This window comes from Octopus bimaculoides, chromosome 2, assembly GCF_046866305.1.
Source record: "Octopus bimaculoides isolate indiv1 chromosome 2, ASM4686630v1, whole genome shotgun sequence".
NCBI lineage: Eukaryota > Metazoa > Mollusca > Cephalopoda > Octopoda > Octopodidae > Octopus > Octopus bimaculoides.
In genome coordinates this window covers 117,649,224-117,665,184 of record NC_142929.1, presented here as the reverse complement: position 1 = coordinate 117,665,184, position 15,961 = coordinate 117,649,224, and the positions used below count along the sequence as shown (strand labels likewise).

General features: G+C 36.1%; 1 protein-coding gene across 5 annotated transcripts in view; it reads left to right on the top strand.

Annotated features, from left to right (window-relative positions):
- Nucleotides 1–15,961, top strand: part of LOC106880924 (synaptic vesicular amine transporter) — a 106,350-nt gene that overhangs the window by 75,685 nt on the left and 14,704 nt on the right. For all 5 annotated transcript variants that reach the window (XM_089347594.1, XM_089347590.1, XM_089347593.1 and 2 more), the window contains exons 12-16: nucleotides 289–340; nucleotides 872–935; nucleotides 2,888–3,007; nucleotides 4,774–4,819; nucleotides 15,576–15,663. In XM_089347594.1, coding sequence (XP_089203720.1) covers nucleotides 289–340; nucleotides 872–935; nucleotides 2,888–3,007; nucleotides 4,774–4,819; nucleotides 15,576–15,663 — 370 coding nt within the window. The remainder of the gene's footprint in view (nucleotides 1–288; nucleotides 341–871; nucleotides 936–2,887; nucleotides 3,008–4,773; nucleotides 4,820–15,575; nucleotides 15,664–15,961) is intronic.

Sequence of the window (15,961 nt, the reverse complement as noted above, 5' to 3'; positions counted from 1 at the left end):
GCATATACATACGTATGTATATGCACACACACACACACACACACACACACACACACACACAGACGCGTGTGTAATCTTAGACTGTTAACGTTCCCTATTTATATAAACTTAACATCAGCTTGTATATCTGTGTGTGTGTGTGTGTGTGTGTGTGTGTGTGTGTGTGTGTGTGTGTGTGCACATATATATATATTTATATTTATACATAGATACCTACCAACATACATACATACATACATACATACATATTCCCGAACTTAATCCTATCCTTTTTACCATATTTTCCAGGTGGATATGTACACTCTGCTGTATGTTTATTATTGGACTGTGTTGTTTCTTTGTAAGTATCTTCTCTCCGATCATTATAATCAAATTCACACAACTATTAATGTGATCCTCTCTTAAAAAAAAAAGAATGACATCGTGACCACGGAAGCGATAAAATAAATCCCAGTGAAGTAGCGGAGTCAATAGTGTCGGCTGTTCTCTCTTCGAAAGAAAACTTATTGAACTGACCACCCGTTGTCAAATATCACTGATCACTCAAAAGTCAAGCAAACCTTAATTATCCACACAAAAGCCTGAATAAATAAATGACAACTGTTAATAAGCTCTTGGTAAACTCTGACCTAGTAGGCCTATGATCAAAAGCATTCCAGTCATGACCATCCCCATCTCCTTGCAAAAGAATAATTGCATTGCCAGAACGTATCTTTTTATGTATTTAAAACGGTAGGGCTGGATTCGAGGGAAATTTAACTGCTATTTATAACAGGTCGAGCAATTCCCCCAACTCCACCCCCGCCGTGAATAGTCTGTCAAAGACAATGTATTTCAGATAGTAGGTGTATCGTTCTTGTATATTTTCCAGTTGCCTTTTGCATCATCAATATCACAACTCATAATGCCACACTTTGGAATCGGCCTGGGCTTAGGTAAGTCGTAGTAATTTCATACCACTATAATTTTTATTTACAACTACTAATTGTTTTACTGGCTTGCACTGATGCATGTTTATTTCACTTTGTCTTTCATTTGTGTGAAACTTGCAAATAAAAATGTATATATATATTTCGCAAATATAAAATTATATTAAAAAACGGTGTGCGTGCGTGCGTGCGTGCGTGTGCGTGTATGTGTGTGAACTTTTAAAAGGAAAATGTCATCAGTGACTTCAAAGTTTCGGTTTGCTTGCCGTCACCATACTGTGATTTACATTCGATCTTTCTCGTTTTATATCATCTTTGGTAGGTTATTTTTGAAGGTGGAGTAATGTGAATGATAATTAGACGTGGTGTTGGAAGACAATGGAATCGAGGAAGATAAGAAGAAAGTATGTTTGTAGGGTGTAAATTGATAGAAGTCTATAGTGAAGAGATTTATTTTCGTTTGATATAGAATTTTGTCATCGTTTAGGAATCAGTCAAGCGTGAAAGTAAACGAGTAAATTGGTGCGCTATATTTACTTCGCGATATTCTTTGTATATCAGGTTTGTTTTTGTAATATTCTTAGTAATTATAAAAACATTCAATTGGTAAAACAATAATCGCATACATGCATATACATACATATATATATATATATATATATATATATATATATATATATATATATATATATATATATATATATATATATATATATAAACAAATAGTAAATGAGTACATGCATATATACGTACAGGTATGTGCATACCGACATCCACCTGTATGTATAGGTGCATATCTGGGTACAGGACATTGCAAACAAACGTAGACGAGAACACACGAGCCACATAGAGAACATTCTTCTTCATCAGCCACCCACGTTTTAACACCGGCGTTTCGACGAGCTTGGGCAGGACGCATCGCTAAAACGGCTCGTCCCATGGATCGCAGATTAAATTTGTATACGCAAATTAAATCTAGCCATGGAGGAATGTAGTGGCGGACAAAAAACAAGACAGGAAAACAAACAGAAAAGGCTTTACGGCCAGACGAGATGCACACACATACATGCTCATACATACACACATATATACTTGTATCTATATACGTATACATGTATACACACATATGCGCTTACATAAATGCACACATAAGTGCACAGATACGCAAATACACGCACATAAGGCATATAAACGTATATATATATATATCAGCATTATAACCTTCAATTCGATAGTTTATAAACTGCTCATGAGTCTGATACTGTAAATCGTCATTTTTCATGTGACCTTTGATCTGGTTCCTGTCGTAGATACTTTATCTTGGTATTTTGTTTGTTGCATTTAAGCTATGACATCAAGTTTTGAAATAACTAGCTTGTAATACTTCTTGTAATTAATGTTAGTGGTTTTGCAAAATTTTCAGTCTGAGCGCATGTTTCGTATGATTACGAAGTGTGTGCATTACTAAGTATTGTTATGGAGATACATCAGTATTTATCTTGTTGAGAAATGGATTAATTTCACAAATGAATATACGTCATTGACAGCGATAGTTTTGTACACAAATGAACTATTTTCTAATCACATAAAACATTTGTAATCGTTATAAGGTCGTGGCAGCTGTGTGTTGTCACTGAGGAGGACAATTAATACCGAAACATGTCCAGAGTTTCAGCATAGCAACTAAAGATCATATTCCCTCCCCCTCTAAATTTTGCCATTTTCTTTTTGTCAATTGACATTTCCAGTGTTTTCTCCCTTGCCTATTTTGAGAATAATTGTATTAATGCTCATGACTTACTTTCTTTATACGGCTAAAATTTCAATTAAATAAAAAAATATTTCTCATCACCCAATTGACAATATTTTCTTCATAAAGAAGACATCCTTGGAAAATGCTTCAGTGTCATTATTTTCTTTAGAACTAAATATTTGTTTTAATTACTTCTCCTTTATAGGTATCACTGATGCTGCTCTCATGCCTCTCTTGGCTCTATTGGTGGACAGACGACATAATGGGGTGTATGGTGGAGTTTATTCCATATCACAAATTGCTGTTTGCTTGGCCTACGCTTTAGGTAAGCCTTCTCTAACTTGTTTTTAACATCATAACTTTTATTTCTTCGAATGAATACAAAATCAATGTATTACACTGTTAAGGAAAAGAAAAAAAATATTGACTTTTTTTTTCGGACAGTTTACTTTTCTCAGTCTTTTTATCTGACACGCTGTCGAAAAGTCAATATTACCTCCTTTCTTTCAAGTGCTTTGCACTTTTTTGTTCGCTGTTTTTATAAATAAGTGTGAGAGAAGTTGTATGTGTATGTGTATAAGAAGTGAAAGGAAGAGTGAGAGGGAGAGAGACAGACAGACAGAGATAGATGGACAAACAGACAGACAGACAGAGTAGAAGAGATGAAACCAGTGATGGCGACTCGAGCTTTAACGATATCATAGCGTGTAAGTATGACATTGACATAACAGAATGCTGTGGTATTGACAAAATAGTGTGATATTGATATAATAAGATAGTGTGATGTTCACATAACATATTGGTGTGATATTGATAATTCAAAATGCAACGGCGTAATGGAATCCAGGTGATGATAGCATGAAACTCTGAATAGTAAGTGTAACATGCTTTCAGTATTCTTACTCCGTTTATACATCGAAAAATATAAATTCCGACAAAACAAGCGAACATGCATAATGACAGTTAAAACGGTTTTATTCAGATTGCTATTAAGGTATATTGAGTATTTAAAATGTACATCTAATGAGACTCTGTTTTCAGTATCAAAGATAAATATACAAAGTACATGCATGTTACAGATATATATATATATATATATAAATTCATAAGAATGGTACAACAAGGTACCGATATGGACAAACAGACAGACAGACAGAGTAGAAGAGATGAAACCAGTGATGACGACTCGAGCTTTAACGATATCATAGCGTGTAAGTATGACATTGACATAACAGAATGCTGTGGAAATTGATACATTTGTATTAATACATTTGTATTGAAATATTATATATATATATATATATATATATATATATATATATATATATATATATATATGGTGGTTGTCTACTTCTTATGCAAAGTTTGACCACCTCCTGTACCTACACCTTAGCACCATCATGGCATCTGATGTGGCTTTTTAAACCAGACAATGTTCTGAAAAGACACCCATATAGATTGCACCTCCGATTTGAACCACCAAGAGCTGCAGATAAGTTCTGCTCTTTGTGGATCTTAAAATGTCTCTTGAGGCCTCCGTTGGATTTGCAAACCTTCTGGTGTACATTGCAATCAAAAGTGTGCACAGACATATAGGCTGAATAGTGGGTGGAGGTTTGTTTTCCATGCGTTCGCAGATGAGATTTGAGGCCAATAAAAGACAGGCATGGTCTGTCACAGACTGTGCACACAAAAAGGATATTGTCATTTACCTTCTCGATCGTTACATTCTTCCTTAGATCTCTTTTGAGTCTTACTTGTGTTATCTTGGCCTCTTCAAATGCTTTTACTTCATTCCACGCCTTTGTTCGCCATCCTACTTGATCCGAAGCAAGGGCTTCTATACATTCTGGAACCATTCCCAGTGACTTCATAGTAGTCTTTATGCGTCATCTGTTTTAACCTGTTTTAACTTTATTCAACTGATATATTATTCTATACACATTCACACAAATTCGAAACAAAATACACACATACATACACGCGCGCATGCACACACACACACACACACACACACACACACACACACACACACGTACGTACGTACATATGCATGTATGTATGTAATGGTATATTTTTATATATTTGTAGGTCCATCTATTTCCGGTCATGTAGTGAAATCGTATGGATTTGTTACGTAAGTCAATGTTTATATATTTCACATGTGACTAGTATTTGATTACTAATTCATAAGCTGCAAGAGCAACACAAACTAGCCTGGATATTTGTGATGAAAATAATCTTCAATTTAAGGATATGTCTGAGAGAAACAGGCAGGACATTCTGTTGATATGTAGATCTAAGTGTGATGAGTTGGCATAATCGGTAGAGCACAGGGCAAAATGCTATGCACCATTTAGTTGTAACTATTTATGTCGAGGGTCTAAATCCTGTTGAGGCCAACTTTGCTTTTAGTCCTTCTGGTGTTGATAAATATATCTATTTTACATCGCCCGATTTCTTTTTCTTTTGTGGATATAGTTAATTAGCTGGACCCCAGTAGTTGACAAATAGAATGTTTCGGACGCTACTGAGGTTCATATAAAATACCTGACCGCTGTGGTCTAATCTAATATCAGCAAAGGGAAAATTGTTATGGTCTTGTCCAGTTAAGGACAAATTGCAACCCGCGGGACTTTCGGATGGCACGTCAAACGAAAACTGACCTTGAAATTTTTTTGTAATGCGTTCCGCTTCTCAAGAAAGTTTGCCTATTTTTACATTTATTTATTTAACAGTATCTAACAAATAGGTTTATTGGACCTTTGTGATTTGACGAGCAACATTTTTTTATGTAGTGTTTTGGTACCGAAACACTTTCAAACTTCGTATACTTGTATATTTTGTGGTATAGAACAGATAATAAATTTTGTATTCGAAGTTATTTCACGTTAAAAATTGTCTTATTTCGATAATTTCAACTAATCACTGACGTCTATTCAGTTGAAAACAGTAAGTGCTGTGACGGTGTATATGGTATTAATCCCCGTTAGTTGACATTTCCGATTAACTAGACTGTTCGTAAACAAAGAGGAAGGGGTTAGGGTTAGGGTTAGGGTTAGGGTTATGAGTGAGGTTATGGGAAAAATATACACACACAGATACGCACAGCGTAATTTATTATATAAACAATATATGCGTATAAATTACGATTAAACCGGATGAAATATGTCGGGGAATAACATTTTTCTTACCGGTCAAAAGCTACTGTTTAGAAAACAGCAGTAACTGTATTCAGCTGAATAGACGTCAGTGATTGGTTGAAATTACAGAAATACGACAACTTTAACATGAAATAACTTGCGATGTACAAAATTTTGTTAAGAAGGTTAAGAGAAGTTGTTGTTTTATATGACACATTCTACCAGTGTCCCAAGTTTGAAAGTGTTTCGTTAAGAAAACAAATGTTGCCCGTCAAATCACAAAGATCCGGTTTATTGTCAATCAAAAGATTTCGATTAAAAAACATATATAAAATCAAATTGCCCATAAAAAGTATTTGCTGTCCACGGACCCCCTGTCTTGTCCTTGCGGACCCCCTGTGGTCCGGGGACCACAGTTTGAAAACCCCTGGTCTAGAGTACATTATGTTTGAAAATAAGATGGGTGGTGGTCATTGGTGGAATGTCTTTAAAGAGGAAGAATGCAGTGGGTAGTGTAGTCTTAGGTATGTTGTGTCTGAAAAAGAAAAGTTCACAGTTAGACTATCTATGATCATGATCAAAAACTCAGCCAAGGCTGATGAACAAGTAAATACTGACTGGCATTATGTCCTACACTTTAACGTTTTTAACGATGTTGCTGTCTACCATTACTGAAACTGTATAATGTATATATTAATGTTTCCTTTAAATGCCCTAAGTATAAGCTATGTAGTGTTTTATCTCAAAAGAGTAGAGTCCAAGAGAGTTAAAAAGGAAGAGAGGGGAAATAGGTAGTGTTTCGACAAAAGAAAAAATGCTTCTGAAAAAGAAAAGTTAAAACTAAATAATACGCCGGTTAAATAATGGCTTACGTGGTAGAATGGTGGAAGGACTGGCATGAAGAATTAAACCACCTGGGCCCTTACTCAAACGATGACTATTTTATCTTCTCTTGTAAGAACAATTCCCTTTCTTCTATCCCTTCGAAGGGCTTTTGTTCGAAATGTTTAACACTCTTTTTCTTTTATTTCTTCCTTACAACGTTAAATACTATATATTGTGTACTCTCATATCTTCGCAATTTATTTAATCCATTGTTTTGTCTTGTTCTTTATACTGTTCCACTGGACATCTTACCACAATAATGCAGGCATCTAGGTTATTAGGCGCGCCTCAATTCCAATTGCAGTGAAACTACAGTTATTATATTTATAGTATAGGAGGAGAAGACGGCAAAATTGGCAAAGTTGTTAGAAACGTCAGACAAAAATGTTTAGCGATATTTCTTTCGACTCATTACTTTATGAGTTTAAGTTCCACCGAGGCCGACATTGCCTTTCATCCTTTCGAGTTCAATAAAATAAGCACCAGTCAAGCACTGGGCCCAACGTGACCGACTAGCTTCATCCAAATTTCTGGCTTTGTGCCAAAATTTGAAATCATTTTCTAGTACAATAGACTCAGTTTCTCGATCTAACGTGCACGACCGCGTGTGTTTGAGTTTATGTGTGTAAATTTCTGCCTTACTCCCAAATTTTTTGTTAACATATGTTTGTTAAACTACACTGTCTTAATCTCAGTTGATTTTGATCAGACTCGCTCCCTTCAAATGTCAATTTGAATAAATTTTAATTCCTTAAAACTTCGGTTTTGCTTCCTTACCTTTGTTTTATTAGTCATTATAGATAAGTATTATCCTCATTACTATATACTTAATTTTAATTGATTAACATCTCTTGACTTACATCAAGAGTGCAAGCATCATTTACTATTAATAGCAATTGTTTAAGACGGTAGGATTAAATTAGGACCAGGGTCTATCAAAGAGGGAATTCTATATCTACTTCGGCATACTTTGATGCAAGATTACCAGATTATGTAACTTTTCAAGACTACACACCAGATTTTGTTTTACTATTTAATTTAAGTTACTCCCTCAACAAGAATCTTATTGAAAATCAGAATAAAGTATCAACTAAGTAAATTAGAACCGACCTACTTGCAATCCTTAAGTGCATGTATGGCTCTGAGGAAGCTATAAGATGTTGCCACTGGTATTTAACACTGAGTGCATGCTTACTTAAAGAAGGAATAGTTGTCAGCTAATGAAAATATCATATGACTCCTGTTCTTTTGTCGTTCGTTTATTGAACATATATATCTGTATGTGATTGTGTGTGTAAGTATATGTGTGTGTGTGTAGAGAGAGAGAGGGGGGAGAAAGAATGAGAGAGAGAAGGGGGCATAGACGTCACTTGCAAGTGTAATTTGTAATTTGTACCATATTTTTGCTAGTTGTTTTCGTTGCCTATGTAGTCTCGAGCAGACATAGACATACTCTTATCTCTCCTACCCTTAACCCAGCAGAACATCAAGAATGCAACAGGTGGAGGAAAAGAGAGAGAGTTGCACCAATCAGTAGTCGACTGGTACTCATTTTCAGCCGAGTAGACTTCAGTTACATGAAATGAACTGTCTTGCTCAAGGAAACAATGGCCTGCCCGGTCCAAAAGTCGAACCTGTGACTTTATGATCATGAATTCAACACCGTAACCTCATTCTCTCTCTCTCTCTCAATATACACGCACACATACATACATATTTGGTCACGTTCGTCTGTTCTCCTGCTGACTTTTAAGACTTCCCATTTCTCCCTTGCGCCAGCCTTCTACGTTCGTCTAATTGTCGAAAGACCCTTTCTGTTATTTATTTGTGTTATAAATGTATAATTACTTTCTTTTTGTTGTATAGCCGAAAGACGTTTTTCTGTTGTATATGTATAATTCTTTTTCTGATGCACTTGTATTATTATTTCATCATGTATTATATACGTATTCTTTTAGCTTTCTTGGTTCTTGCTTTTGTTCTTGTATACGTTCGTTTGCTTTTCCCAGAAGATTAATGCTCTGGCGCTTGACGGAATCGAGCGGTTTCAGTGGTAAAAAGCGTGAAACTGCTAGGACTTTCCGGGAATTTACTGACGAGGAAATCGGCTTTAAATGTTCTGTGTATCTAGTTTTTGTCTAGTTTCCCATTTGTTATGTTATCGTCAAGTTTTCCCTATATTTCCGCTTACTGTTATTTTTGTCCTTCTGTTCTTTCTGTTCAACCCTTCATTTATGTGTGTGTTTGTGTGGGTGATGAAGGAAAATAGGGATTGAATAAATCCAAGCAAATCCAGTTCTAGCAAATTCATTCTCTCTTCTACGATTAAGTTGCATTTAAGGACATCATTAAATTGCAACTCTAACTTGAAAAGATGAATACAACTGATAGCTGTCATTAAACTAAGAACATCTGATAAAGATACCTCCCCTTGTCTATGACACAAACACTAGACAATAAGAAAGGAGACAGTGGTCTGGAATTTATTGTTTGTAAACTCCCTTCTTTATCTCACTGTATACAAAATTTAACACAAGCATTCTGCCTTTGAAACGAAAATCATAGCAGCTACGTGCCCTGTATCTCTGGCAATTTAGTCGATCAAATGAAGGTTCGATTGAATATGCAATGTGCAGCGCTTGCGTTGTGCCAGGCTATTCGAAACGCGTGTATGCTAAATAAATTGTTGATACTGTCTTTTCATTGTTTGTTTTACACACTTTCTCTCTCTCTCTCTCTCTCTCTCTCTCTCTCTCTCTCTCTCTCTCTCTATCTCTCTATCTATCTATCTACCTATCTCTCTCTTTTAACACAATCCGTTACATTTTTTAAATTGTCAGCTTTTATGATGAAATTAATTAATTTGGCAGCCCAGTTTCGATTATATAAATCCCTTTTTTATCCTTAATCCCAGTTAAATTGATTAACACTGGCGAAATGTTACTCTTTATAATCTTCTTGTCACTAATATACATTACGGTGCGAGTTCAAATGTCACCGAAGACAACTTTGTCTTTCATCTTTCCAAGGTCGATAAAATATAGTACAGGTCAAGTAGTGGGATCGTTTTTTATCTACTTAATTTTCTTTACAAAAATGCATAGCATTGAACCAGCGTAATTAATCTATAATATAAAGTATTCAAACCGACATACCGCGTTACGTAAATATAAAACAGCATATGGACGTGCGTGAAAATATAGATATTTATTGGACAGAATGAGAGAAAACAAATGACATACCGAATCAACAAGGGTCCTGTTTGAAATAGCAGCCAAATATTTTTTAAAAGGACCATTTAGTCTTAAAATTAAGGAAGAATACATCGGATGAATTAAGTTATAAACATATCATGTATGAAAAAAATGATGAAATGGTCATGTCTGGAATCCCCTTGATGTATGTATATTTAATTTTGAGCAGACCTGGGACTAAAAGTGAACATACAAGATGTCGCACCTTTAAAAATAAGAATTTACATGTAAAAAAACAACTCAGTAGCCTTTCATTTGAGAGTGATTTGGCTATTATGTGCAGTAAGTCGAGCGATCACCTAATTTATTGTTCAATATATTTTCAAATACATTTCGGGTTTTTTTTTTTTTTTCTGTGCGTCATTGCTTTATTTATGCTCCATTAATTCGAACTGTTTTGAAATCTTGTTTATTTACAACTAGCAGAAATACCCGGTATTGCTCGGAGTTCAAATACTACAATGTTTTTGATACTTAGTAAATTTCTTATGTCATAAATAATGTTAACGCCAAATTGTAACAAAATTGATCGCTTATTGTAACAAAGTTATAACAAATTGTAACAAAATTGGTCGCCGGGTACCGCTGAAGCCAAGCAGTAACATTTTGATACGAAGTCCTGAGAAGAGCTTTAATGCGTTCTAAGATGGTGTAACAATCACGGGTAAAGTAGCCCTGCAAAAGACTTTTTTTGTCATACTCACAGCGGTAACAATTTGATAAAAAGCCCTGAAAAGGACTGTAATGTGTTCTCAGGTGGTGTAACAATTGTATGTAAAGTGGCCCTGAAAAGGGCCTTTTTTTCGTTTACACCGAAAGCAACGAAACTGTTTAAATGTAAACTCTGTGAAAATAGATGACAAACCTAGGTTGGACAAGAAACATGGTTGAGGAAAGTTAGTAACTTTGAAAGCATGACTGCAATAGCACTCACCACATATCAGGTCTGCAAAGTTGCACTGGTGTAGTGGAGGCACAGAGGCTCACGAATTTGAAAAGAGGTGTTGGAAGGTTGGAATTCCTTCCAACACCTCTCTGTAGACCACATTTTTAGTTTTGCCATTAGGAGTAAGTACGACTAGATTTTGTTTGCTTCCAACTCTGGAGCATCCGACATATAACTGGCCATGAGAGAAACGTGGCTTGCCCTCCTTCTTTTGGCAGCCGAAGCAGGCTCTGTTTTACGACTAAGGCGCGTTCTTTTCTTAGTTGGTATGGCGGTAGTATTGGACTATGTTTAAATTGCGAGTTTTAAAAAACGGGCAAAAAGGGACACAGAAAAACAAATTTGGCATGATATATAAAAAGTGAACCTACTAAACGTATTATTCAAAAAAAGGTGGAAGCAGGGACAGACAGTTAGCTATGTGGACACAACGACACTGAATACAATATTCTTTAATGACGCGTAAGCTAAAAACTTGTAGGCAGAAACAGTATGAAGGAGTTAACTTAATGGCGTATGGGGACAACGAATAATTTCAACAGGAAGCATGAAGTTAAAGTAATAATGTACGTCAAATGGTAGGCCTAACCTGTAAGCTGAAGCACGTATCAGATATGCACAAAAGTGCATCAATAATTACGATTTGACACTGGCATGATCAGGTGAACAGTGTTCTACCAAAGAAATTCAATTAAAGAATTAATTGGACAGGTTCGTTACAGTGGACAATCAATAGTGTTCATGCGTATAGGTCAAAGGTCATGTTCGCAGTTCACCCCTTTTTGACAGACTATTGACATAATGTAATTAAGAAAAATGTTGGTGAAAAGGGGGCGTTATGATTGTCGGCGATAATGGGTGGGGGAGTAAACACTAAGGACGTGGTAAAAGCAATCGTTCACACCAAATAAAAGGCTGAAGGGGAGGGGCCATCATGGCCGTAGGTGATAATAGGGAGTGGTTTAAGTAAACACTAATGTACACAAATAAAAAAAGGTGGATGCACATTAATAGTGTTCACACCCACATGTCAAAGGTCATGCTCACAGTTCACTCCATGTTATCACTATGAGCGGAGTGTAATTAAAGAAAGTTTGTGCTGAAGTGAGGTGGTGGGGCATCATGACCGTAGTCGATAATAGGGGGTATTTTAAGTAAGCACTAATGTATACAGATCAAATCAGCGAGGTAAAACTGCCCCACAATCCTTGGTGCATGAGTAAATGGCAGAAGTTGTAAGCAAAAACCCAATGTTAATACAGTAAATAGCAAATTTAATGCAAATAAACTTGACAAAACATTAGTGTAAAACAGTCAATTAAGCATGGGTAATATTCTTGCCAAATATGGAACAAATTAGTTTTGGAACTGCGGAAAAACCGAATTTTACGCAGTTATTCCGAGACTTTTTCCATTCAACGAAGATCGACTTGACAAAAACATAGGTTTAAAACAATTCTTAAAGCATAAGTGACGTTTGTGCCAAATTTGGAGCGAATCGGTTGGAAACCGCGGATTTTTCACAATTAACATGGTTGACCTTGACAAAAATTTTAAGCAAAACAATTCTTTTGTCATGTGTAATGTTCGTGTCAGATTTCGAGGAAATCGCTCGAAAAAACAAGTTAGGGGCAAAAAACTGGTTTTCTGAATAGTTATTCGCGGTGTTTGGTTATACGCAGGGTGTTTGGAAAATATAAAGTAGGTCATGACCACCTTTGAAGCATAAGCTATCAGTGTGTCATGGTTGAGCGAAAACGGCTGAAAAATGTGGACATGCATAACAACCATACACACACACACACAGACATCTGATTTATATATATAGAGATAAGTAATGTTTACAACAATGACGAGCTGCAATGACGTAGAGTAGAATACTGAACTGTATACCATATATCGTGGAGGCGCAATGGCCCAGTGGTTAGGGCAGCGGACTCGCGGTTTCGATTCCCAGACCGGGCGTTGTGAGTGTTTATTGAGCGAAAACACCTGAAGCTCCACGAGGCTCCGGCAGGGGATGGTGGCGAACCCTACTGTACTCTTTCACCACAGCTTTCTCTCACTCTTACTTCCTGTTTCTGTTGTGCCTGTAATTCAAAGGGTCAGCCTTGTCACACTCTGTGTCACGCTGAATATCCCCGAGAACTACGTTAAGGGTACACGTGTCTGTGGAGCTCTCAGCCACTTGCACGTTAATTTTACGAGCAGGCTGTTCCGTTGGTCAGATTAACTGGAACCCTCGACGTCGTAAGCGATGGAGTGCCAACAACAACCATATATCATCCTGGGTTCAAATCCTGCCGGGATAATGCATTTTTGTTTATTCCTCCAGTCCAGAGTCGAAAAATAAGTACCCATAAAATATTAGCTGATTCATATTCTGCTTGGATGAATTGGTCTTTTTATCCCTCTTGGATTAAAAATATGTACCAATCAAATATTAGTCGATTAATATTTCTTCAAACACTTGCAGTCAATAGTTATGAGAATATAGGAAGTTAAATACAAAACTATTACGTATTACTATTGATAATAGGCAGTCATTAAAGCGTTGGATAGAATGATATGCAATATCTGTTCTGACTCTCTTTACCCTGAATTCAATCCCGCTAAAGTCAACATCCAAAGTCGATAAATGAAGTACTTGGACGATTATTCTCTCTTTCTCTTGGAATTGCCTATGCTGCCTTCCTACTATACCATATTTCCCGCTATGCTATTACTTTCAACAACAAATATTCTATGCAGTGGATATCACTTTTCACTTATTTACCTTCCATATACATGTATCATTCATACGTCACCTAAACACTTAGCAACTTCTATCAAGACTTGACGTTAAACCGCCATAAATACTTCAAGCTACGTTTGCATTGACACCATAAATAATATATAACGAATAGACCTTCCAAATAAAACATATAAACCTAACCTTCTTCAGCAGTATCAAATCATGTCACAATGTATATCAAATAAACAGTCGTATGTCTCACTCTAAGTTATGAACAGCGAGATCCATATTAAACTTTAAATGAAATAAAGCGTACTTAGGACACCTATAGAAAAGAGATATCACAGGGTTTTTGTAGTGTCGGATGTACCAAGATTCAAGTAGAACAAGGGCAGCACACTGCTTAAAGTTTGTATTTTTTCCTGTTACCCTAGCTATAATTACATAATTCACTTACAATATTTACAATAGTGATCCTCAGACTTTCGTAGTTCAACGCCGTATGGTGCACTGAAAATAAAAAGCAAAACAATAAAACTACAGATTATTTTAATAAAACAAACTGATTTTGTGCAGTGTATTTGCTTGGTGCAATGCTTCTTACATTAACTCTTGATGTAAATTACATAAACAAGCCGAGATCTTATATAATGGTTTCCAATTTTGGCACAAGGTCTTGTGAAATGAAATTATATTTGGATATGAACATCATGTCTTTTTTTTTTTTTTTTGCTCACTTATAATACGTGTCTTATTTATATTCTAATTTCAACAAAAACTTCTTTTTCTTTGAAATATATTTTTAAAATATAAGTAATGTTCCTAGTTTAAACATTTTATTTCAACGAAAAGTCAAAATTCTCAATATCCAATGTCCCTGGGCGTGCTGTTGACAATTGTGAGTCAACAGCAGAGACGTGTTATCGCATATGTTAAGAACCACTGGTTTTAAACACCAAAATAGTCGAAGTGATTGTGCAAATAATTTTCTTTTTCTTTGAAATGTATTTCAAAAATATAAGTTATGTTCCTGGATTAAATATATAGCATTTGAACGAAAAATCACAGCTGTCAATATTCAACGCTCCTGGTTGTGCCGTTGACATTCGTGCCTCGGTTGTTACTGCACATGTTAAGAACCACTGATTTTAAACTTCATAGTAGTGCAAGTAATATTTATAGTTTGTACTTGTACTCGTAAAGCGGCGAGATGGCAGAAACGTTATCATGCTGGGCGAAATGCCTAGCGGTAATTCGTCTGCTGGTACGTTCTGAGTTCAAATTCCGCCGAGGTCGACTTTGCTTTTCATCCTTTCGGGGTCAATAAATTACGCACTGGGGTCGATGTAATCGACTTAATCCCTTTGTCTGTCCCTTCTATGTTTAGCCACTTGTGGGCAATAAAGAAATAAGAAACGTTTGCAAGCCGGGCGAAATGCTTAGCGGTATTTCGTCTGTCTTTAACTTCTGAATTCAAATTCTGCCGAGGTCAACTTTGCTTTTCATCCTTTCGGAGTCGATAAATAAAATATCAGTTGCGTACTGGGGTCGATCTAATCGACTGGCCCCCTCCCCAAACATTATGGGCCTTGTGCCTAGAGTAGAAAAGAATATTTATGACTTGTACACAATGACAGCAAAATTCACACAACTGTACAAAACCCCAAAACATCAAAGTTAGGGTTAGGGTTGGTGGCATTTTTTCAGTAGTTTGAACAAAATAATGAAATTAAAAATTAAAAAAAACATTAAAGCAGTGATATTTTTTTCTGTTAAAAAATAAGAAGTAAACAAAGCATAGACTAACATCCGCACACCCAAACACTCACACGCCTACATACCTAACATGAGATTTTCCTGTGTAAAAGAAATTAAGTTATTATTAGTCACTTGTTTTCCACTGACACTGTGTTTCGTTTATCATTGGGCAGGTTATTGAGGTCAATCGCTGTTGTCAACATATTGTATGCCCCACTTTGTTGGTTTCTGCGTGATGTGAGCACTACTTCAGAATCGGAAGTGAGTATAATAAAAACAACCAAAGGTTTACACCCATACGTATATATATATATGTTATTTGTGCACTCATTGTTGTTGATGATATTCATACATAAACATATAAATGCATGCTTACGTATATACATTCTATTATATATAGATATGTGGAGGCGCGTATTCGAAAGATTGTGGTTTCGATTCCTGGACCGGGCGATACGTGTTTTTGAGCAAAACACTTCATTTCACGTTGCTCCAGTCCACTCAGCTGGCAAAAATGAGTAACGCTGCGATGGACTGGCGTCCCGTCCAGCTGGGGATT